The sequence below is a fragment of the Mustela nivalis genome (genome assembly GCF_964662115.1).
Source record: "Mustela nivalis genome assembly, chromosome: 6".
NCBI lineage: Eukaryota > Metazoa > Chordata > Mammalia > Carnivora > Mustelidae > Mustela > Mustela nivalis.
The window spans coordinates 121,785,151-121,808,565 of record NC_139025.1 but is presented as its reverse complement, the minus strand read 5'-3'; the positions used below and the strand labels follow the sequence as shown (position 1 = coordinate 121,808,565).

General features: G+C 38.7%; 1 protein-coding gene across 1 annotated transcript in view; it reads right to left on the bottom strand.

Moving 5' to 3' along the window:
* Positions 1 to 6,091: 6,091 nt before the first annotated feature.
* The window catches only part of GABRB3 (gamma-aminobutyric acid type A receptor subunit beta3), a 220,390-nt gene continuing 203,066 nt past the window's right edge, over positions 6,092 to 23,415 (bottom strand). Inside the window, exons 7-9 of the mRNA XM_082733223.1 lie at positions 22,503 to 22,655; positions 16,212 to 16,456; positions 6,092 to 7,772 (exon numbers count right to left, since the gene is read on the bottom strand). Coding sequence (XP_082589349.1) covers positions 7,431 to 7,772; positions 16,212 to 16,456; positions 22,503 to 22,655 — 740 coding nt within the window. The 3' untranslated portion in view covers positions 6,092 to 7,430. The remainder of the gene's footprint in view (positions 7,773 to 16,211; positions 16,457 to 22,502; positions 22,656 to 23,415) is intronic.

Genomic DNA, 23,415 nt, shown 5'->3' with positions numbered 1-23,415 from the left:
TGCACTAAATAGCTCTTTATAAATGCTAGAAAGATGTCATAAAAGTTCCCTTAATCCTGGATGGGTTGAGAAGTTAGGGGTGAGTCTCTATAAGCAAATAAGAATCAATTGACGTCAAATTTTTTATCAGTATAACTAGATGATAAAATATAATTATACAATGATTTCAAAGTTCTAGGGAGATTGCTTTGCATCCACATCACTACCAACCTAATTACCAAGTAAACAAAACAAAACAAAAAACAAACAAAAACAAAGAAAGAATTCAGATATGCAAAACCTCAGAAACCTTCTGTCCTCTTCTCATATGTTCGGACATTTACAGAGGATGAACTTTGGCAAAACGAGGAATAAAAAAGAGAAGACCTGGGCTGTTAAAAAAATTGGTGGAACTAATCCAGGAGTTCAATGGAAAGAAATCATAGGATGAGAACTTTGCAGCAGGTCCAAAATGCAAGCAATCCTAATTTGTATGGAAGTCAGTTAATACCAAGAAAAATATTTTCATGAAGGAAGATAGAAAGGACAACAAACAATAAATTTAATGACTAATGTGGTGAATAATGTTAGGTACACGGTCAAGAAAAGATACCATTCCTTCCTTCCTAAGTAAAAATAATACAAATTAGAAACTTTAGAATGGGTGTTCGTGGGCAACTGGGTGGGACTAAACCCAAGAAGGACTTGATGAAACATACCTGTTGAATGATTTGGATCAAATGAAGTAGTGTTGGAAAAAGTAGTTCATTATATCTAGACCTTAGGAAGATTCTCCCTCAAATAACCCAAAGTTGAGATATCGCACAAAGAGGTCGGAACAAACTGTTTAGCTTTGCTTTGAATATTTATATACTTGATAACATTTTTCATTGTTTTTGAAATTTTAGAACTAATTTAAAGTAAAATCCTGAAGGCTGAAAGGTAGCTACCATTCGGAATGGGGCAGTTTTCAATCTCTGTAACTCAGTAACAGCTGCCAGGACACCTCTTTTCTTACACGTCCAGAGTTTCACTCAGGAACCCACTTTGAAGTGAGAAAAACTATTAACTACAGAAATTTTTTTCTTCTTCTAAGATTTATCCTTATGCCTTCAAATGAAATATTAAACATTGAATATAGCTCAATAATGTAGGTTGTTTCATTAGTTTTTGTTTAGAATCAATCTATAAACATAATATTAAATAGTAAAATATAACTTTATGACTGTAGGTAGAATGCAGAGGTGTTGAACCTTGGTAATATAAAACTATAGTTAACACAAGATAGGGGGTGAGCAAAGAATAAGAGAAACTCATTAAAAGATAGGGGTGTTGACATATTTATCTAAAAAAAATGGGAGTCAAGAAACAAATGCTTGAAAACCTAGGGATCAGAAATGGAGATTTCAGTTGTAAAGATATTTTTTCTTAGGATCATCTGGCTACCAAGCCCACTAACCTAATTGCTATTTGGTTTTAAGGTGCACACACATACACCCATACCCATTCCACACCATTTCAGTGAACTACATTTTGCTCACAAGTACCCTCTGCATTGCTTGCCCATGGATTCTAAATGAAACCTCTATAAGTAAAAAATAAAATTATAGAGTGTGAGTCACTCTAATGTAAGCAGTACCTCAATCAATAACCATTGCTGATTTAGTCCTATTGGGGCTCAATGTCCTACTTTCCAAAGAGTCAATCTTTCCTGAAGAATTTTTCCCATTCAAAGGAGAGTTGGCAGTCCATGCCCTTTAAAGCTGATAAAAAGGAGGTAGGTGAGGGGCCTCTGGGTGGCTCAGTTGGTTGAGTATTGGTTGACTTCTGGTTTTGGCTCAGGACTTGATCTCAGGGTCATGAGATTGAGCTTCCTGTCTCAGGTTCCCTGCTCAGCAGGGAGTTTACCTCCCCTCTCCCTCTGCCCCAACCTGTGCTCATGCTCTCTCTCTCTCGAATTTATTTATTCTTAAGTAAATCTTTATGAGACCCATATGCTACTTACTGTGCTAACAGGTGCCTTCAAATAAGTAAATAAATCTTAAAAACAAAACAAAACAAAAAAACAGGTGGGCAAGAATTTTAAAATGGTGCCAAATGTGTACATGGACCCTAGGAGCCCTGGGGACATGGGACTGAAAAGATTCTGGATAAAGACTCCCAGGGCATAATTGTACTCTGCATTTAGGGAGGCTTTTTTTTTTTTTTTTTTTGGTTAATCAAAAGTGGATTGCTTTTGGAAGAAGATTTAAGAAACTCAGTCAAAATTTGAAAACCTTTTTTTTCCCCCTGAAGTTATTGGTAATTTAAACTTATCTGAATAAATAGCGTTACAGCCTCATGGAGTAGGCGAGAAATGTCCTCATAGTGATGTTCCAGTCTTAGATGAAGCAATAATGTGAAATATGTCCAAGTCAGGGTTCCAAAGTAGATCAGGGATGTAAAAGCATATGATGAAAAAAAGTATGTTACAGTGTCTGTAAAGAATTTTTTTTTTTAACTGAAGAATTTGTATTATTTTGCTTAGAGTAGATAAATTTGAGGGTCTACTAACTGCCTGAGGACATTTTATAAGACTAACAACCACAGCGGGGATTTTCCTTTTAAGGTATTTGCAGGTGAGCCAGCAGCTTTTCTGAGAGCCTACAGATATATTTCTCAATAAAAGTCCTATCTGGCTTGAGGTGTGTGGGGATCTGAATTCATTCATTCATTCATTCATTCATTCATTCATAGACATTGCTTGTTACTTTCTCACTGGAAAGGAAACAGGGGAAACTGCCTTTAGTACTAAAAAACTAAAAAGTAAGGACCAATACCACCTGTGCCAGAGATTATTGGTAGGTCTTTCCCCTGGTCTTTCATATAAAAATATTTCTCTCCTTAAACACTTATTTGAAGACACAGACAAACTGGATCTCTGTGGCTCTAGGTGTCTTTTGAAGTTCAGAATAAATCATGATTTTTAAAGAAATGTCATGTTTCAGTTGTCCTCACATGCAGTCAAGCTTTGAGCTTATTTCCTGTGACTTTCCAAGTAACCTAAATGGGCATGTGCATCTAAAAATACCTAGAATTAAAATAAGCACACCATTTCACCAAAAGATAGCCAAGGAAGAAAAAATAAATCAGTCTTTGTATTTAAGTCAGTTAGTTCTTTTTTAATAAATTTGAATTCATTCATCAACAAGTTTCATATTGTATCTATCACTCAATTTTGCTGTTTGTTTTTCATGTCAAATAATACCAAAAAATTACATCAATGTGCTTAAGCAAAATTGGGTTTTAATTTATCTTTACAATGAAATGAAATCAACATGGGAATTGGTCATGACAGCAATCGCCTATTCCTACTAGAATAATCCTGTACTTACCTTGAACACATTCACTGACTTGTGAAGTAGAAATATGAGACAAGAATGATAAAACGTGTTTATGGGGCTCATCCTAGGGAGAGGCATGTTGTGTGAGCCACTCTCTGGGAGGTCACTATTTACCCAGGTGTTGGGAATTGAGTATTTCGGAAAACATGGCACCTTTCAATGCAGTAGAAGAGGTAATCGATCCAAGGCACACTAGCTAGTGTCCTGGGAAAATTTAATCCACCTGGGCAGCTCTTTGCCCCACGATTCATTGTTACTCTGACCGATGGCTCACATAAGATGAGAGCCAGAGTCAATTCCATGAGTAACAAACAATTCACCCATTGTTCAGTTTTGCTTACATAGAAATGGCCAGAAATACAGACTTGTTTTCAGGTGGAGCATTAAGTAAGAATTATGAGATGGTTCATAATTTCAAGCCAGGAGATTCAAAGTTAGACATGTTCTCTTTAATCAAACACACCATTGTGGGACTAACACCAATGGGGTTTTCTACTAGTTGCTGAAAATGGACACCTACAGCTGCAACGTGCCTGTCCCCTTAAAACCAGTCCCAAACATGTGTGGCATCTTGTCTGAGATAGCTCCTAGGTGAAAATGTTAATTCCAAAGCTGCACAGGGGAAAAGTGCCTTTAATCTGAATGACTGAATATGTCAAAAATTCTGGGTGCTGGCATTAAAAACACATGATACTGCAGACGTACATGTAATCTTCAAACCTAACAGGAATATTATCATGACATACTTTCTACTTCATTTATGATTCAGGGGGAAATGAATGTCTCATGGTATAGACAGTGAAACCCCTCTACAGTCCTGGGGTCGGTGAACAAGAAGAACACTTGTTTAAAAGATAACTCAACTCTTATCAGTCTTTCTCTGTAAGGATTTATGTAGTAGGGCTCTTGAGTTGTCTCAAGTATATCTGAATATGGGTAATAACCAACTGTCAGAGCAAGATTCTTCTGTACATTTGAGCCCCTGTGAAGCATTTTGGAAAGACAGGACTACATAGAAAATTAACTTTTTATTATGTTCAGTTGTTGAGAAAGAAATATCATTATATTCCAAATTCAATTTTTCTTTCCTTACTCAAGATGTCTGGACGTGGGTAAAAGCCACCTCACATTAGTGTCAGAGGTCTGGGTTCAGAATTCATCAATACGGCTCGCTCACTGGCTCCAGTAACTACTGTGGAGTAATGAGAGGTCATTGTAACAGAACAGAGAACCAAATTCAACTCTCTTCTGTCAGCACAGAGTTCTGCTTCTCAATATTTCTCACAACTTTTAAAAATGGAGAAGCTATAAAATAATTTTATTAGAAGAAAAGTAATTTTCTTCTGAAATGGAGTAAAGCAAACACATACCCAAGAATCTTAAAAAGTTTTTTTTTTTTTACAGAATATACGTATGTATTTGTATGTGTGTGTGTGTGTGTGTGTGTGTGTGTATGTATGTGTGTAGTTACAAACACTATTTATAGTATAGCTATTATGTTAACTTCATCGCAGTGTCTACAAAGTTGTGGATCCCAGTCTTGGTGCCAAATGCATATAAAAAGCTCAAAAGCTATTATGACTATACCATGCAAATTTATATCCAGAAAACCTTGGTAAGTAGACTGCAGCTCTTCTGAGCCCCATGGGGTCTCTGCCTTTGATAGTTGGGTACCTGAACTATGCATCAAAAAGTGTTTTGAATCATTTTTCTCCCAGAAAGAATTAATGTCACAGTTCTGAAAAGTATAAATTGTACACTTAAATCGGTCACTGACAGTTTTGTCCATGTTCATTTGCATTTTGGGGTCCCTCTTCTGCATGTGGAGCTCACTCCTTAAATCACTGGATACAGAAAAATATACCTGAAGTATTGAAAGGGATAAGGTCTTCACAAACGTCTTTTCTTTTTTCTTTAACATGTTAACAATGATAAGGCCACTTACAAGGTTTTCCCCAATCTCTTTAACTTTTAGGATCCCTCATTGTTACCCATGGAGAAAATTAAAAAAAAAAAAATCAGAGAAAAGCCCAAGACCAAGAAATCACTGGCTAATCTCCAGATAAAAAATAAAACCAGAGAGGAGCAGGTAGAAGAAGATGTTGAAGAAAGATCGGAATGAAGGAAGGGAAGGGGTATAAAACGGGCATTGCTTCTAGCATGAGAGGTTGTGGGTTATATTTTACCTGACATTGGGTCTTGAACTGTGACAGACTCCCACAAATTAAAGGTTGTCATGGCCGCCAAAGAAAAATCAAGTAGTGGTCAGCTTACGGTGATAGCCCACACCACATGCATACTCAGGGAACGTGGTGCCTCTATCTACCCAGAGAAAACTGGCGCCAGCTAATAGAGTACTGGACGAGATTTTGGTCATTGGTTTAGGACGGAACAAAGAGGGTGAGGCATATGTGGCAAGTTGGGATAAAGTATTAATTTAGCAGTTCTTTCCTGAATATTTTGCTTTTTTTTTTTTTTCCCCCTCCAAATGCTTAATTTCACTGTGACATCTATTTGCACAACTGTAGTCATTTCAGTTTATGGAGGCCTGTGATAGAAATATTGTTTACAAAAAATATATCATCTTTTTTTTCTTTAGAAAGATCTCATCTAAATAGTAAGTTAAGGTTGCGTCTATGAAACCGGTGCACCTTGTCTTGTTTCTACGAGCTTTAAAAAGTCCAAATACTGATGAGGCTGTGGATCAGAAGGAACCAAAAGTGACTGTGTTTGTTGTCAGGTTGCTCTCCTTTGCCTCAAGAGAACGGTCATGGGTCACTGGGTGATGCGTGGTGTGTACTGGTCATGTTCCTGCAGCATCCTAGTTAGACTAGGAGTAGTTCAATGTGCTTATGAAATATGTCAGATACAGAAATAAAGGTATGAAGATGTTTCATGGTTTCTGAAATTGAACAGTAGAAGTGTTTTAAGCCTCAATCTTAATTCTAGGTAACAGAAGTAGTTACATCACATAAAGGAAAATATGACATCGCATGCTGCCATGATAGCAAGCATTAAGAAAGGAAATTTTGATAAATATACATATATATGCATATTATGCAAATATATTTTCTATTAACATACAATGTTATAAGAGTGATTGATAACATAAAGACAAGGGGGAAAATCATCCTAGATGGTTTTACCTTAGAGTAACAAATAACCTGAGACGTCTATGCTTTCTGTTAGATATCAGGCCTAGAAATCCATACAAGATGTGGAGCACATTTCCAGTGATTGAAATGTCAACTAAACATTGCCAAAACATGCCACTGTGTTCCTGCATGACAGGTAAGCTGGATCCACTCCAAGTAAACAAAAGAATACACTGTACATCAGAGTACTTACAATAAAATGCCATCCATTTCCGATGGGTTTTCAAAAGATGGGCATTCAGACATCAGCTTGGGATCTGTGTTTAAGACAACAGGTGAGCGCACACCCGTGGCTCACTTCATCCACTAAACCAGTATAGAAAAAGTATGCCCGATGAAAGTAAACCCCATCACCAAAAGAGCTGAAAAGCCTTCACTTAGTAAACAGAAAGGATATGAAGTATGTGACTCATTTTAACCTAAGCAATATCACTGTATGAGTTTTCCAAGTTTAACTAAGAGTTTCTTTCTGATTTTTAAACTAAAACATCTAACTTATGATAATAAAAGACACATTTTGGGATGATATTGTGTTTCACGCCCTCATTCTCAAGGCATAATATTTAGACGATGCTTGTCCCTTTCAATTAAAAAAGAAAAAACTATGACTTTCTTTAATATGCATCCTGTGTTAAATTGTCCATAGCTGCAAAATGTATATATGTATGTGTATTTGTTCGGCATACACGTGGGTATTCATACCCGTGTGTATAAACATAAACACATACATCCTCATATACACGTGTATTTTATATATATGCTGAGAAAGTTCACATATATATACAATTGCGTATGTATATATGTGTGTCTGCGTGTGTGTGTCTGTGTGTGTGTACAGGTATAAAAACTTGACAGGCAGAGTAATATTTCACTCAGTGTTAAATGAAGTCTTTGAAAAATCAAGTACAGTCACTCAGTTAACATAGTACAGCCAGTAAACTAAGTTGAAAAGAGAAAAAGTGAATGGAAACACGATCCTGGACCATCTGTCTATGGCATTCACATCGGTTAGATCAGGGATTTTAATTTTGAGCTGTGAAGACCTCCTCCGTAGATGGGTCTTCTTGTGCGGGATGCTTCTGTCCCCCATGTGTCGCCCATGCCCTTCCCTAGGCATGCTCTGTTTCCTGTACTGGATTCCTGAGTTGTCAAAGGGTCTTGCTGAATTCCTGGTATCACCAACACCGCCCGTGACCTCATTCATTTCATTGTGAACCTCCAGCGATGTTAACAGAATACTTCCATGAGCATCCACCTAATTGAAGAAAATACACATCGTTAGACAGCTAGCATGCCAGTAAATGTAATTTTCATATACAAACCCAGTAAGACTTATACCATGCAATCATATCACATACATTATGAGAAATTGCACATCTGTCAAACCCAGCACTGTTTTCATGGAAAACGTCATTTTGAAGGCTTAACTACAGTTAAGAGATTTTATTTCCTTGATTTAAAAATTCTCAAATAGGAGATTAGATTAAATAAAGGGGGCTTTTTAAATTGAAATTTCCTATTATGGATACAAATTCTTACTAAAGACAAAAAGTACAAATTCTTTTTAAGATGTTAACTTAGGTGTCTTCACCATTTTTCATAACTGGACACTGGGTGGAAACTATACTTTCTCAATCTTCTTTCGAAGTCAGCTTGTCCCCTTTTCTAACTATACAAAAATATTCACATTACCGTGGAGAAACAAGCAAATACTCCTGATGACTTTGATGGGGGTAGATACAGACTCCTACCCAAGTATGATCTCCTTACCCAATCCTGGTCCTGGCAGGAGGCCTCTTTTTTAAGAGCTATATTTATGATAGACTAAAGCACCCCCCACCCCCTCCCACCCCGCTCATACTGGAGCCAAACTTAAACATTTTATTCTGTGCCAAATAAAGCTTCAGACTTTTCATGACGATGTCAATGGTCCATTTGTTTATTTGTTGGTCTGCCATGAAATTTCCACAGAGCATACCTGAGGCTAGGGGTCCTCAATGGGGTCCTTTCTAAAGGGTCTGTAATCCCCTCTCTGAGCAATGCCAATCCGTCTCAGGGGAACGTGGCCCATTCCATAGTCCCCTCGGTCTCACAGCTCTCCAGCATGCTTTATGTTCCCCCAGTTGTCTTCATTTCTTTGCTAGAGGGCCATCTTCCTTGTCCTATCTCTGTCTGTGTAAGCCTCACCCTTTCTTCTAGAACTAGATTAAGCGTCTTTGGTTTCTTCCATGGAACTTTCACAAAATTAATTACTGTGTGGAGCAAAATGTATTAGTACATATTAATTTGTACAGTCCCATCTTCTGTATACTTTTTAGTTTCATTAAAGGCTTTGTGCTAGATATGAAGGAGGTGAGGTATGGAGAGACGATTCCCAATTCAGAAGAGGCAGGTGCCTATGCAGACTTCCAAGCAGTACCAAGACCACAGGTGGGGTGACTTTCAGACACCAAGTAGCCCAGACACAGGAAGGGCTGCAAATCTCTAGGGGCCACTCAGGCTCAGGCACAAAGGCACCAACACTGACTCTGAGATGTCTAACACATGATTTGGAGTACCATTCAGTCATGCTTGGGAAAGGAGAGGTGTGGTCATCAGGATGTCACCCCTTACTCCCCAGATCTCTGAGTATGTTCTTTATGAGCAAAAGGGACATTGTAAACATATTTAACCTTATAAGCCTTACAATAGGCAGATTAGCCTGGATTATTCATATAGGCCTAATCTAATCACACGAGCCCTCAAGAGTATAGGGTATTCTCCAGCTGGGAGCATGAGAGAGAGAGAGAGGTGGCAGAAGGAGAGACCAGAGGGATTTGCAGTGAGAAACAATGGATTTTCTACTGATAGAGGGCACTGCAGATAAAGCATAGGAAGAAAGGGGGCAGCCTCCAGAAGCAAAGACTGGCTCCTGGCTGATGGCCAGAAGGCAGCAGGGATCTCGGTCCTACAATCAGAAAAAACTGTGGTCGACAACCTGAATCAGTCTGGAGACAGATCTATCCCCAGAGCCTCTGGAAGGGAACACAGCCTGACGTCAGTGTCCTGAGACTCTCCGCAGAGAGCCCAGCTGAGCCCCACTGCACTGGACTTCTGACCAACAGAACTGGGTGCTTTTTTAAAATGGCTACATTTGTGGTAATTTCCTGTGACAACAATCAAAACTACTATAGGAGGAGAGAGGGAAGATTTCAGAGGAGAAATGCCTTTGAGTTGGGCCTCAAAGAATGAGTAGACATTTTCCAGCAAAAAGCAGAAAAAAACCATCACAAGCAAAGGCCTGGCGCATGGGTCCTGGCACATGCTAAGCTCACAGTTGATGGGATGGTAGTCATTCTTATCACTGTCATTACTATCTTCCTAACATTTTATAATAAGAAAATACTCCCCCTGATGAACAGGAATGCACATCAGAGTTAAGCCAGTAGGGGTTTCTGTATATTGCATCAAAGAATTTCAACTTTATGTTCCAAAAAGCAACAGTGATTTCTAGGTAGAAAAGTGACATTCTTCTGAAGTACAACAGAAACTGCAGAGTAGAGATGCATCTGAGAGGAGGGAGTAAGGCGAGGGACCCCTGTTGGAGTGCACCGCACTCCTTCTGTTTCCTTTAGCGCAGTCTAAAGGAGAAATGCCAAGAGGCTGTGAACAAGGCTCCCCTCCCTTCACTGCAGCAAATCCCAGCACTCCCAGCATGTGCTGTGTCCACACAGCAGTGGTGCTCCACAATCACCACTCTGTTCTGTCTCTTCTCAGTGAAGAGAGGGGTGGAGAGAGAGTTGCCTGCCGTCCTGCTCCCACTTGGCCTTTGGCCTTTCCTGAGCTCTCTGCAGAAACACTCATACCACCCATGCAGGGTCCAAGGGGAGGGGTAGCAGCAGCAGGCACACATGAGCCTGGGCTGTACTGGGCTCTCCTCCATGATGCTGCTTCTGAACTGTAGGGCCAGCAGCACCATAGTGGGGAGGGGCCCTGAAGACCTATGGTCTCCTTAGAATGGAGGACAGCCAACCTGGGGGTGCTGGGACATGCAAATGGCCCAAGAAAACACCCAGATAATGAGGAGAAGGCCTTTCATGGAGACCCATTCTTGGGGGTAGGGACAGAGCATTGACAGTTCTGTCAGAAGCATTAGAGTTCTGCTTTTTGCTTTTGTTTTTTAATCCAGTAGAGGGAAAAATTCGAACGGGGCTTGTATCTAAAAAGTACCAGGAATGTTAGACCTTTGTAAGAATTTGGAACATGTGTTCCATGTCTGTTCTTTTTGTTATCTTGCCCTGAAATGGTTAGTATTAAAACCCTTACCAAAAAAAGAAAAAAAAAAAAGTCATTGAAACCTCCAGTGGTTTGGGAGATAGTCCCTCACTATAAGAAGAGGCTGTGGAAGGAGAAGTCTGAGACACACATTACGGTGTGGCTGAAAGGGAGGGGCAACAAAGGAAAAGCCAGCAAAGGAGTGGGCACAGGACAAGCACGTCCTCTGTGGAAGTAGTCACTCTCCCTAAGAAAGCGGTGATTTGGATCCACTTTGAAAGCTAGCTGCTAAGACAGCAGAGAGGAGAGCGCCATGGGGTCAGCTGAGCTGGTCTTCATACAAAGGAAAATTAAAACCAGTGTTCTAGAGAGAGAAGCCTCTTAGTAGTCTCTTCTCTCTCTTCAGTACCCTCCACCATGCTTTATGCCACACAGGAGAGAACAGGATGGTGAATGAGCTGTCCGGCTCACTCAGACATCTTTTCCTTGATAGAGAGTCAATCAGTGTATTTTAGTACTGCAATGAGTAGGTGTGATACCCTACAAAATATGTTTTTGAATTATGACAAGAAATATATTAACTTATCACTTATGGAGATTTTACAAACTGAGATCACTTATCAAATTGGCTCCATTAGACCTTATTTAACTGACCAATATATTAAATAGACTTCTTAAAATAGTAAGCTGATATATTTAAAACAAAATTTATCTAAAATTGAGTCAGAAAATAACCAAAGGTGGAAGATACTTGCTTGCTTTTTTTTTGTCATGTGAAATTTATACTTTCCAATAATAATAAATGATTTACTATATATTAATTTGAACCTCAGAAGACTGAAATTATTTTACTAAAGGTAGGAAAAAAAAAGAAAACACCAATTAACTCTAAAAAACGTTCTCTCCATTTTATGTAATATTTCAAATACAACAAAACCATGAGACAAAAGACCCAGTGGTCTACTTAGGAAGGTAGATACCTCACTGGAGATATGCACATGAGAGATCCAGACTCTTGGGATTTTTCATGTAAAAAACTACTATATATCTTCTTCGTACCATGCCCTGTGTGAGTTGAGAGACCCTAACAGGTGAATAAGAAAAGATCCTTACTCTTAAGGGGTCTAACAGGTGAGAGTTTCAAGTAATCAACAAGCATATTAAAAAAAAATACTGCATAATGAAACTTAAACACATTTTTAAATACAGGCCAGCAATATAATCTCTTTTTTTTAAGTTATAAACAATGCCATATGAAAGGCTCCCTTTATCAAAATCTAGGAGATTATTATGACTTTGTAGAATGAAATACTAAATGGGGAGAAGTCTCTTTTTAAAGGGTGAGGAATATTTTATGAGAGACTAATTCTGATCAATGTCAATGGTTCTAATGATTTAGCTTCAGCTGGCTTTAAAAAGTTGTGTTTGAGAACTGTCCCTTCTCTTCCCATTAGAAAAGTGAAAAAAACACACCATATCAACAGAACATTGTGTTCTGATGAAGAATACCATGGACTCATTCAGCATCATGAGTCCATGATGGCTCATTCATGGACACACATTCCATGACCATTTATCATATCTGAGCCACAGTGTGCATATTCTGGTAGATGCCAAGAATCAAATGCTGTTTAGCAGAGAGAGCATGGTGGCCGTGTGAAATATAACATGCCATTTCCTAAGTGTAGAGCTTGTGCTGTGGAAGTTAGGAGAACAGAGACAAAACCAACTACTTGAAGAAGGGAGTGACAGAGGCAGAATGGAAAAGTAGTAGGAAAAAAAATATCCAGGGCATGTCATGAAGAAGAGCATCTGGCTGAGGTCTTGAAGGAGGCTAAGCTGGGGATGAAGAAGAAAGGGATTCTGGAAAGAGAGAATTCAAGGCAAAGAGATGATAATGTACACAGTGGTTTTGGGAAGCACACAGGAAGAACGGAGAAAACACAAGTAAGGTCAACTGAATGCTGAGTTGGTTTTTCAAGACTTAATGACAAATTTGTTTGAATCAATATCTTGTCTTCTCAAGTCCTTTATGGCCTGTGCTGTGCGATTGGGAAAGGACTTCATGAGGGCAAGATCTAAGTGTGTGCCCTTGACTCTAGTGAAGGAAACCTACCTTGAGAGAAGCCAAACCCAGTATCATTAATAATTGACAGAAATGGAGTGCTCTTGGGTGCTTTGGACATTTATGGCTACCTTGCACCTGTTTTGGGACACAGCTTGTGTGAGGTAGGTCTCAAGCACCAATGCTATTTTCCACAATTTCTACTTCAGAGTGGGTGAACACTTGTAATGGAAACAAAACAATAATCTTGAAAGAAACTTGAACATATATTGGATAATAAGAGCTTAGTGTAAATTAGTTTGGATGCTTTTGACTTATAGTTTTACATTTACATAGTTTTCATTTAAAAGTGAAGCAATGTGTAGAAAATTTCCAACAACATTATGAGAAGATTTTTTTTCCCCAAGGGAATTAAAGGAGTTATTAAAATGTGTTAAATCTTAGAAACTAAACATTTTAAACAAATATGTCCCCAAAAGATGCTAATCTTTTTCTATCAGCTAAAATTTAAATCTTAAAACAGATGGAAGTGGAGCTGGTGAAACACAAGACTGAAATGCCCTGTAGAGGATGAAAGATGATGACTTGCATCTCTTAAATACTTTAAATATTAAATATGAATACTTCATATTTTGAAGAGTCTGTCTCATATCTACTGTAATTAGAATCAATGAGTTTAATATTGGTTTTCTTCCTGTTCTATAACCTGGGCAGGCACAAATATGCAAAAGTAGAAAACATCTCATGCAGAATATATCACAAAGGGGTTTTCATTTTTTTCTAGAATCTCTCACCAGATTAGCACTTTATTGATACTCATTCTCTAGCTGATCTTATTTTTTAGTAAGAGGAATGATGTCAAGTCTGCATCTCTGATACGTTGGAAGGAATTATGACTTTCTGACACTTCATGAAATTCCAATGCCAATTGGTCAACTTGAAAAATATCAAAGGCTAGTAACCATAATACACGCATCACAATCAAAGACTAACTCTTGAATATAGAAACAATTCAGGAAAGCAAAGAGGTTATGCACACATAAATTAAGGGCATGATTTACATTGTACCACTGGTCTGAGGATAAACTAAGTGAATACGAGAACAGTTTAAGCATTCATGAATCAACCACTAAGTTAAAATTGTATACAACCAATGAATATAAGGAAAATCTACCTAAGGTTTTATAGTAAGGTCAATAACACCATCATCCCAAAGACAGTCATTGGTGGCACAGATCCCTCTTGGTGGCCTGCAGAGTCCCCAAGGGAACGACCCTGACATCCCTTACAGGACAGGAAATATGACCTCAGAAAGAAAATGGCTGTGCAAATCCCTGTGGTCAGTCTAGTGTCCTCTTTCAGTCCAAGGACAGGTGCAGCCCTCTGAGGGCCAGGGTTCCCATCTATAACACAGATGGACTTCCCTGAGGCTGTTGATGGCCACTCTAACAAACAACCCTGAAAGATATCACTGAAAGTGAATGAATGAATAATTATAATTACAAATTCGTGAAGGTGTTGGCCAGGTGCATAGTGCCATTTATTTTTTGCAGGAAGTTTGTGATTCTTTTCTCACTTTCCCTTAACTCATCCACATTACATGATATAAGCTTTTTGGGGGGGTTCACTTCCATCTGAAAATTATCATTAATGTCTTAGATGTGGGTCAGCAGTAATTTTTAATCCTTATTTTTAAGAATATCAAATATGAGTTTAAAACTATTATCTATAAGTTTGTATATCAAATTCAGACCTTAGCAGCTGATCTACAGTTACAGATTTTTCAAATATGAACATATAAAGGCTTTAACAAAGCTGCTGGGAAAACACAGAAACAAATTTTTAGGAAAACAATAAAAATGGCCTTGGGAATAAAATATAATTTTTCTCTGCATCTCATTTACCATATAATATCTGATGTAAAATATTTTTCACATTCTGCTACTTTTCTCTGTGCATGTTAGAGGTGTTTCTGTTTTTGCTTTAAATTTTAAGCTTCACACTCAAGGTACCACAATAATTTGGCAGTCTAAACCATCTCATTTAGAAGAAAGGAAACAAATTTATAATCTGTTTAAATTATGAGGGACTTTGGAAAAACAGCATTGTATGTGTATGTGTGTCTGTACATCGGTGTGATAGAAACAATAATGATGTGATGAATTCCAGTTTCCTTGGAAACAGCATGACCAAAGCATATTGTGTATTCATAGTAGGATGCAGACTTATTTAGCAACATAACAGTGTGCTACTAAGTATATTTTCCAGTAAGAAGTCAGGATAATTTTGCCTGTGGAAGCCTGATTTTTCTCACAGATCCTGGGTTTCTATGACCAACTCTATTTATGTTTTGTTGAAAGGATGGGAGCCATTTACATTTATTTAACTGCCTGCATTCATTCACGAGTGTTTGTGAACCTATTCTGGGCCACCAGTGGTCTACGGACACAGTGAATGCTCTAAAGGAGCTTCTGCATTCCTCTAAGGAACAGACCCATGACATGCACTAAGAGCATGGGAAAAAGCATGGAAAGACCACAGGCTTGAGAAATGAGTAAGTTTAGCAAGAAGAATTAAGCCATAGAGACATGTAGGAGCAACTACAGCACGTACACAGGGAGAAATACATTTTTGATAACTTGATGGGGTGCAAGAAGTAAAATGATAAAGAAAAAATACATAGAAACTATAACGTGCTTTCATTAAAGTACTGTTTATAATTCCAATGACATATTGTTTTCACTTAAAAAATGAAATGACATGAAATTGCAAAACTACTTTGTAACCAGAAGGATATAAGGATGCTAGGCTGGAGGGGGTGAACCTAATTTATGGTCTCTTTTGGAGTGTACAGCCCAAGGGCTTCCTAAAACAATGCACCGTCCTTGGCTACTGTTATCTGACTGGGCCAGGCTCTGACTTTTCTGAACACATCTGCCAAGAGCCCTTGAACAGAACACTGCTCCTCCCTTGCACTAGGGGACTATGCCAGATAGTGGGTAGATGAGAGAGGGGTCTGCCCTCTCAAAAAGCACAGAGGCATGCTGGACAATATCATTTGTAATTTTATCACTAAAAGAATATTGCAACATTTTGGAACATTTTGCCTGTCAAGTTCAGAGCCAGCATCTCACATGGTATTCACATGTTCTGTTCTTTTCAGAGGAAACTGGAAGCTTGTGGATTCTCCAGTTTCTGCACTAATTTTGGTTTTATCTAAAACTTGGTGACTTCCAGGAGGCCACATTACAGATTATGACCAAAAACTCCCACTTAAAGATCAGGTAAGTAACTGCGGCGACTGATGCGTGGTAGGGGGCAGGGAGAGTCTGTGAAAGGCATGAGGGTGAGTGGTCAGGCTGGTGGAGGGCCTACCCGGTTGCTTTCACTCTTGGAACGGTCATTCTTTGCCTTGGCTGTCTTTTCTGCAAGCTTCTTCTGCCTTTGTGGGCCTCTTCCAAAGAAAATGTAGTTGACAAAGGCATACTCCAGAAGGGCCAGAAACACAAAGACAAAGCAGCCCATGAGGTACATGTCAATGGCTTTGACGTAGGGGATTTTGGGTAATGTCTCCCGAAGGTGTGTGTTGATGGTTGTCATCGTCAGCACGGTCGTGATCCCTACAAAAGAAACAGAAGGGTGAGAGGCTGCAGCTTTGCAGCTCCATTCCTCACGTTTCACTTTTATATCTTCTCAAACAGCTCTAAATAGTTGGAGATAGTAGACTGAATATTATTACATCGGAAGGCAACAGAGCCTGAAACATGTATGGGCAGCAGGTCACAGCTCAGGTCAGGAAGCTGACATCTCTGTTCCCTGTGGGGCACCACTCCATGGCACCTGGCTCAGAGAGAGAATGGAGAAAACTGAGGAGAATGTGCTTTTTAAGAAAGTTGGAAGAAATAAAAACGATCCCAGAAATTAATATAAAATACAGTGTGTCTGGATGAGAAGCTTCCAAGAAGAATGAATCTATGAAGACTCAAAGAAGAGGGTCATCTACGGCCATTAGTGAGGCCTCAGTGAGTCTGCTCATCAAAAGGAAATTCTTACCACAGTGCTCTATGAAAAAGGGGAATGAGGCAATGATTTTTAAAATTGAGAATGGACATGATTCAGTCCTGAGCTCAAAAAGAAAGAAGAATTTCAGGGAAGTTACCAAGGACAGATGATCTCACAGAGTCCTTTCCCTCCTTCTCAGAACATGCATGATGAAGTTAAGGGCTAACAATTTTATTCAAACTATAGACTCTTGCCATACTCTGGGGAAATAGACTAGATCCCCCCAACTTTTTTTAAATGTCATAATGTTGAGTTCTCTAGATAGTAGTATATGAATGCTTTCTGTTTCCATAACAGAGCTAAGTCCAGTCTCTAAAAACATGTAAGGACCAAATTTTGCAATTATACCATAGCAATGAACTTTTTTTTTTTTTTTCAATACGAATATCCCATATTGGATAATTTGAAGCCACAGAGAGGAGGGGACATGGCAGTGACATGACTAGAGTTTGATGAACTGAGTGAAGTCACACATGCAGGAAAGATATGGATTGCTCACTTCTTGGTGGGATAGTAAATATTACAACAGACTTGCTCTCTCTTAAAATAAGAAGTTTCAAGGAAGCAAGACCACTCCAAAGGGTCATCTCTTTTCTATCTGTTCAACTGGTGCACTGAATGCAATTATCCCTGTGTCTTATAGGACCCAGTGGAGAGAAACACTTCCTCCTCATTGCTATGTGAGGTCTTCCCTCAAAAAGGAGACTTCTGAAAGTGAGAGCTTTAGCCATGGTCCCTCAGCCACAGCAACCTGAAAAATATGATGTCACTGAGGCCAGGGGATAGTGCAGGACAGAGAGGTCAGTGTTCCCAAGATATAGGGAAGAGCTCAGACTACTTCTACATATGATTCCACCAAAGGCACTTCTCTAAGGCTCCATATCCCACCCAACTCTCCAGTGAGGGTTTGTATTTATAAAGCATCTTAGTTTGATGTCCTCCAGATTCCTAACCCATCGTTGGAGGTAAGCATCCTTAGACTATGTATCTCACAGAGACAACCTCCAGACCACAGATCTCTACTTGCTCAGACCATCTGGAGGGCAAGGAATAAAGCCCAGTCTTCTGTCACTAGCACATGCTTTCCTTCCACCCACATCTAAACTGCTATGAAAAGTAGAGGAAGGAATTGAGGCACTGAGAAACTATTTTTGTGTGTACTGCAAACTATGAGAGCTTATGGAATATATGGAAATCGAATATGTCAGAATATTTTAAGGTTCCCCTTTAAAGTCACATTCATGTGCACCTGGGGACTTTTAAAATTTGAAAAATGGCAATGGGATGATTACAGTTTACAAATAAATGTGAAACCATGCAAACTGTCCAAAATTAGATGTTTTCACCATTATTCAAAAATTTTGTAATTTTGCTGTCACAACTTTTTTCCCTTCCAAACATATTTGGAAAACATGAATGCTTTGGTTCTCTCCAGTTGACTCTTGTGGCTCTCTAGTTGACTATTTTGAGTGGACATGCATGACACAGGCTTCAGTGGGTGTCCTGGGAAATGGGCTGAAAGAACACAGGGATAGGAAGAGTCAGCACACTTCACAGGCACTCAGCCTGGGAAAAGCAGCCCTGAGGAAAATGGGACAGCAACCTGGCTCAGGCACCTAAGCTCAGGCTCAAGGAGTCTTTTAATAGTATGGTTTTGGGATGAGTGCTCTGTTTGGGCTCACATTAGCTCTTAGTTTAAAAGGCCAGTGAATTTATTAATTCTTTGTATAATTTTGCTTTCTATCTACATATTGTGAGTGGTGGTGGACAATAATCATTCATAGACTTGGATGGTCCAGCCACAGGGCCCAGGCCAAAAGCTTAGCTCTGTCACTTCCCAGCAGCATGCCCTGAGACTTGATGGGTCCATACCATTGTCTACAACTATTGTCAAGTTTAAATGTGATGCCTGAAAACCACTGGTGATATGTTAACAAATGGTAACAACAAATAATGGTATTTATTATTATCATTAAAGAAAGAGAAATTATTCAGGAGCTTCTGGTTTTCTGGCAAGAGACCCACACCCACAACCTTGCTTTGAACTTCTGCTCTCTCAGGGGACCTATCCAACTGCAGTACAGATGACTGAATGGTGCTTTCCATGTTCTTTGTACACTGATCAAGCTGTTCGGTCCTTCTACTAATTGTTAGCCTCAAATTATTTCTCATTTAGATTATGATAATAAAATAGTATATTTGAAAAACTGCATTTGTAAAGTTATGAAATAAAAATATAATTTGTATCATTTAATCAAAGGATATTTTATTTCTCTTCTTTGTAATCAAAATAATGTGGAGTGAATTATTTTAGTTTAAATTTTCCCTTTTAAAAGGACCAGTACTATTCACTTCAGGGTTTTGAGGGAAACCATTCAGTTGTTCTTTTTTTTTTTTTTTTTAAGATTTTATTTATTTATTTGACAGAGAGAGACATAGGGAGAGAAGAGAGAGAACACAAGCAGGGAGAGTGGGAAAGGGAGAAGCAGGCTTCCCATGGAGCAGGGGACCCGATGCGGGGCTCAATCCCAGGATTTTGGGATTATGACCTGAGCCAAATGACTGAGTCACTCAGGCACCTGAAGGAAGCCCATCCAAATACAACTCCTTTATTTGCAGCCTGATGACTTGTAACACTAGCAATTCAACAGATCTGCGAGTCAGCCCCTGATCAGTAGAAGCATAAAACTCTGAGGTGTACAGAACAGCAGTGCAACACAGTTTTGCAAAGGACCAGCATTTCCCTTCTCAATAGAGAGAGAACTCTAGACAACTGCAGGTCCAACAGATCCCTGAGCCAGAGAGGGCGTTCCGTGGATATCTTTGTTGAACACCCCTCTGCACGGATCTGTACCTCTAAATTTAGAAATGAGGTACATTCATCATGGTGCAGCCATTCAGGATGCTGATAACAGCACTCAAAACAATTAAAAGGTGAGGTACAAGACTAGGCAGGTGGAATGGAACTGCAGGAGGAGGATTTCTCCAATTAAAGTTCCCCAAACCATGGCCATATCTTCTTGAAAAGGCACAGAGCACATTAGCATTTTAAAGATTCTGAGGGATCCCGCAATAATAATAATTAATAATAGTTCTTCCTTTGTTTTTTTTTTCTTTTTAATCCTTGTCATTTTTACAATGTAACAGACAAGAACACTCTGTGTGTACCATCTATTAATACCATAGGAATCGCCTGTAGCAGTTGGAGGGGAGAACCCTGGAGTCAGACTAACAGGATTAAAATTTTTCTTCTGACACTTAATGTCATATGACTTTGTACTAGTTATGTACCTTCTCTGTACCTAATTTTCCTGCTCTGTAAAATGGGAACAATAACATTGCTTATTGTGCTATGGATGTTCTGCAGAACAGATAAGGTAACCCCATTAGTGGCCTTGCAGAGAACCTGGCACCTGAGTATTTGGCAAATTTCAACTTAATGATTATTGTGTTGTTCTTCAGTGTTCATGACTCTATGCTATACTTTCCTTAAATTATTAGAAGTGACCTTGTGGTATGTCCCAATCCCTGTAGACCCAGGCTCAGAAACCCTGTTCTACATAGGCAGAAGGTGGGACATAGGGAGTGAGCACGCTGGTATCCTACCCTGAGCACTGGACCTGTTGGACTGTAGTCTGCTCAGATGCTGTGGCCCTAGGGTCACACTTGCCTTCCAGACCCCCAGGCCTCAGGGTTCATCCTGACATTGGCAAATGCCCATTCACTTCTGCCTCTGTACTCGCATCCGCCTCCCAGACTTGTGACATCAGTCAGAACCTGGCACTTCTCCAGTGGTGAAGCCTTAGCAACTCTGCGCAGACCATTCCTTTGTCCTAGCAAAGCCGTAACAGGAAGTTTTAGGTTTATAATCATAATGCTGTTCTGTTAGAAAAAGTGGAATCTACTTTCACTTACTATAATGAGGCTGGGTTGACAACAGCTCACTTCAAATAGATTATTTAATATTGTGGAAGACCGTGTCTTACCATTAAGGGGCTATAGAACATGTATATCTAGAAAATTTAGAAATTCACATTTTCAGTATACCTCAGTCCTATTGATGCCAGATAATTCGTTCTTTGGTACTTATATTTCCCTAATTATCTCAATAATGACAAATTCTCCAAGGCCAATTTAATGTGAAACTCAAGAAGCTTTAGCTTGAGGTTTCAACTTGCACAGTCCCCATCCAGGCTTTGGGTGGGATCCCGTTATTTTATGTTTGTCTATTTTATATTCTCTTTCCTAAAGAGAGACTCTGAAGTTGTATAAGCTAACAGATCTACAAAATTTAGATCTGTCCCTCCAAATACATTTTAGATCTGACTTTTCCGGGTGAGAGGAAAGAAAATAATTTAACAAAGAGTAATCTAGTAGCATTAAAAAAAAAAAAAAAGAGGAGGGGGAACTTACAGAAAGGACTATTGCTACAGGATAAACCTCTGCAGGCCATTGAAAAATCCTGGAGATCTTCTTAAGGGATGTTTTTCTTATCATACTCACTAAAAATACATAATAATATAACGCTTTTAGTTTTCTGATACTTTCTTCTTCTCAAATTAGGTTATTATTCACCTAACACTTTTGGGAATAGTTACCTGATCTCCTATTTGTTAATCTAATCTCGACTATAACTCTGTGAGTCTAAACCAGACATCCACATACACACATGCGCACATATTTTCCTAGGGAAAACAGTGTCAATCAATTGGAAGTCCTGGAAAAGGATGAAAACAAACAAACAAACAAACAAAAAAAACAAGGAAGAAAGAGGGATAACTAGAACCCTGAATTCTTATGGTGCTCCGTAAGCTAATTTACCAGCAAATGCATTGATAATTATTTTCCATCAATTTTTAAAATATTATTTGATAATTTTGCTTTCAGGAATTGAACCCAACCCTATGAGAGAAAGAATGTAGGGAAAATTGTTCTTCAGCTCTATATTTTCTAAAATGTATTTAAATAATTATTTTGTCCATGCAGCTTCATAATAATTAGCTGAATAGAGAATAATGTTTTTGAAAATATAAGCTTTCCTTTAATAATTTAAAAATATTAGAAATATTATTAGAACCTATAAAATATATTGTACATCAGCTAATAATCCAGTTGCCAAATGACCAGTGGCCACTACAGATCACTAGAGCCTTGAGGATCACTCAGAAACTAATCACATATTTAAATGCCCATTAAATTGTGTAATTCCAATTACATGCTATAATATTTGACTATTTTTCTGACTTAAAAAAGATGAATGTCCAATTAATCAAGTCTTCTTTCTGAGCCATAGAACAATTTTGAACAAGAGATGTTAATCCTTGCTTTAAAATTAGTGTCAAAATAGTTTTATTATGCAAATATTCGGCAAGCATATTTTCGCTTTCATGGGCATGAAAATTCACATTTGAGCCTTATAATTAAATTAACACATCAAGGGAATCATGCATGAAATTATTGTTTCAAGATAAAAAGTGACTGTATGGGCAAGACTGGTGTCATGATGTCAAAAAATTGTAGTTGAACTATAGCTTCTGAATTTCCTTAATACTGTAATGATACGGTTACTTTACATTTTAGATATCATTTAAAAATAGCACATACCAAGGGCAACTCTAGCCGCAGATGCATCATAATTGATCCAGAAGGACACCCATGAGAGAATCGTAATTAGTATAGAGGGCATGTAAGTCTGGAGAATGAAGTATCCAATGTTTCTCTTCAACCGAAAGCTCAGTGAGAGCCGAGGATAGGCACCTACGGTAAACAGACAAAGATTACACTGGAGAAAAGACATGGCAAGCAAAAGGGTTTGCTTTGACCTCCATGATTCAACAACATGCATTTGAAAAGCCCATGAACCACGAGGTGGCCCATGCAATTTGCTTCTATAGAAGAATTAGGAGGGAAGTCTGTTTAAGTCTATAAGAGAATAATGAGGATATTCTTCTTAAGCCAAGCATTCAGCTGAGAACTATCCCTGGGAAAACTTTGGGGAAGTTTTTAGTTTAGAATACAGAATCATGGATCTTGTTGATTATTTAATTAAAGACTATTCTCTTCTCCATTTAAATAGGGGAGATTTGGCTCAAGGTTTTATTGGGAAAAATGGCTTTTACCAGTTGTTCCCTCCACCCACCTAGAGCAACACCATACACAGATACTTGAATTACTGATCCTCATCTAAAGACAACTCTGGGCTACCCTGAGAGCTGGAGAGTCACAGAAGCAGGTCCAGTCTTACAGAAGGTAACAGTGTACACTGAGATGCTCTCCTCTGACCACAGACAAGGCATTAAGGAGGGCCTCAGAGAAGCACCTTGCCCACTTTTTTGTAAGTTTCTTGTAAGTGAATTCTAGTGCTAATCTGATGTATGCGTCCCACTTAGTACACTTTTGGAACTCCACCATCACAGAAAATTGCCCACTGATTGTACTGCATTTTGTTTTATATTTGTCTTCTCTGTTTTATTTTGCTTTTCTTAGAACAAAGCAAGGGTAGGTTCCATTTCCTCCT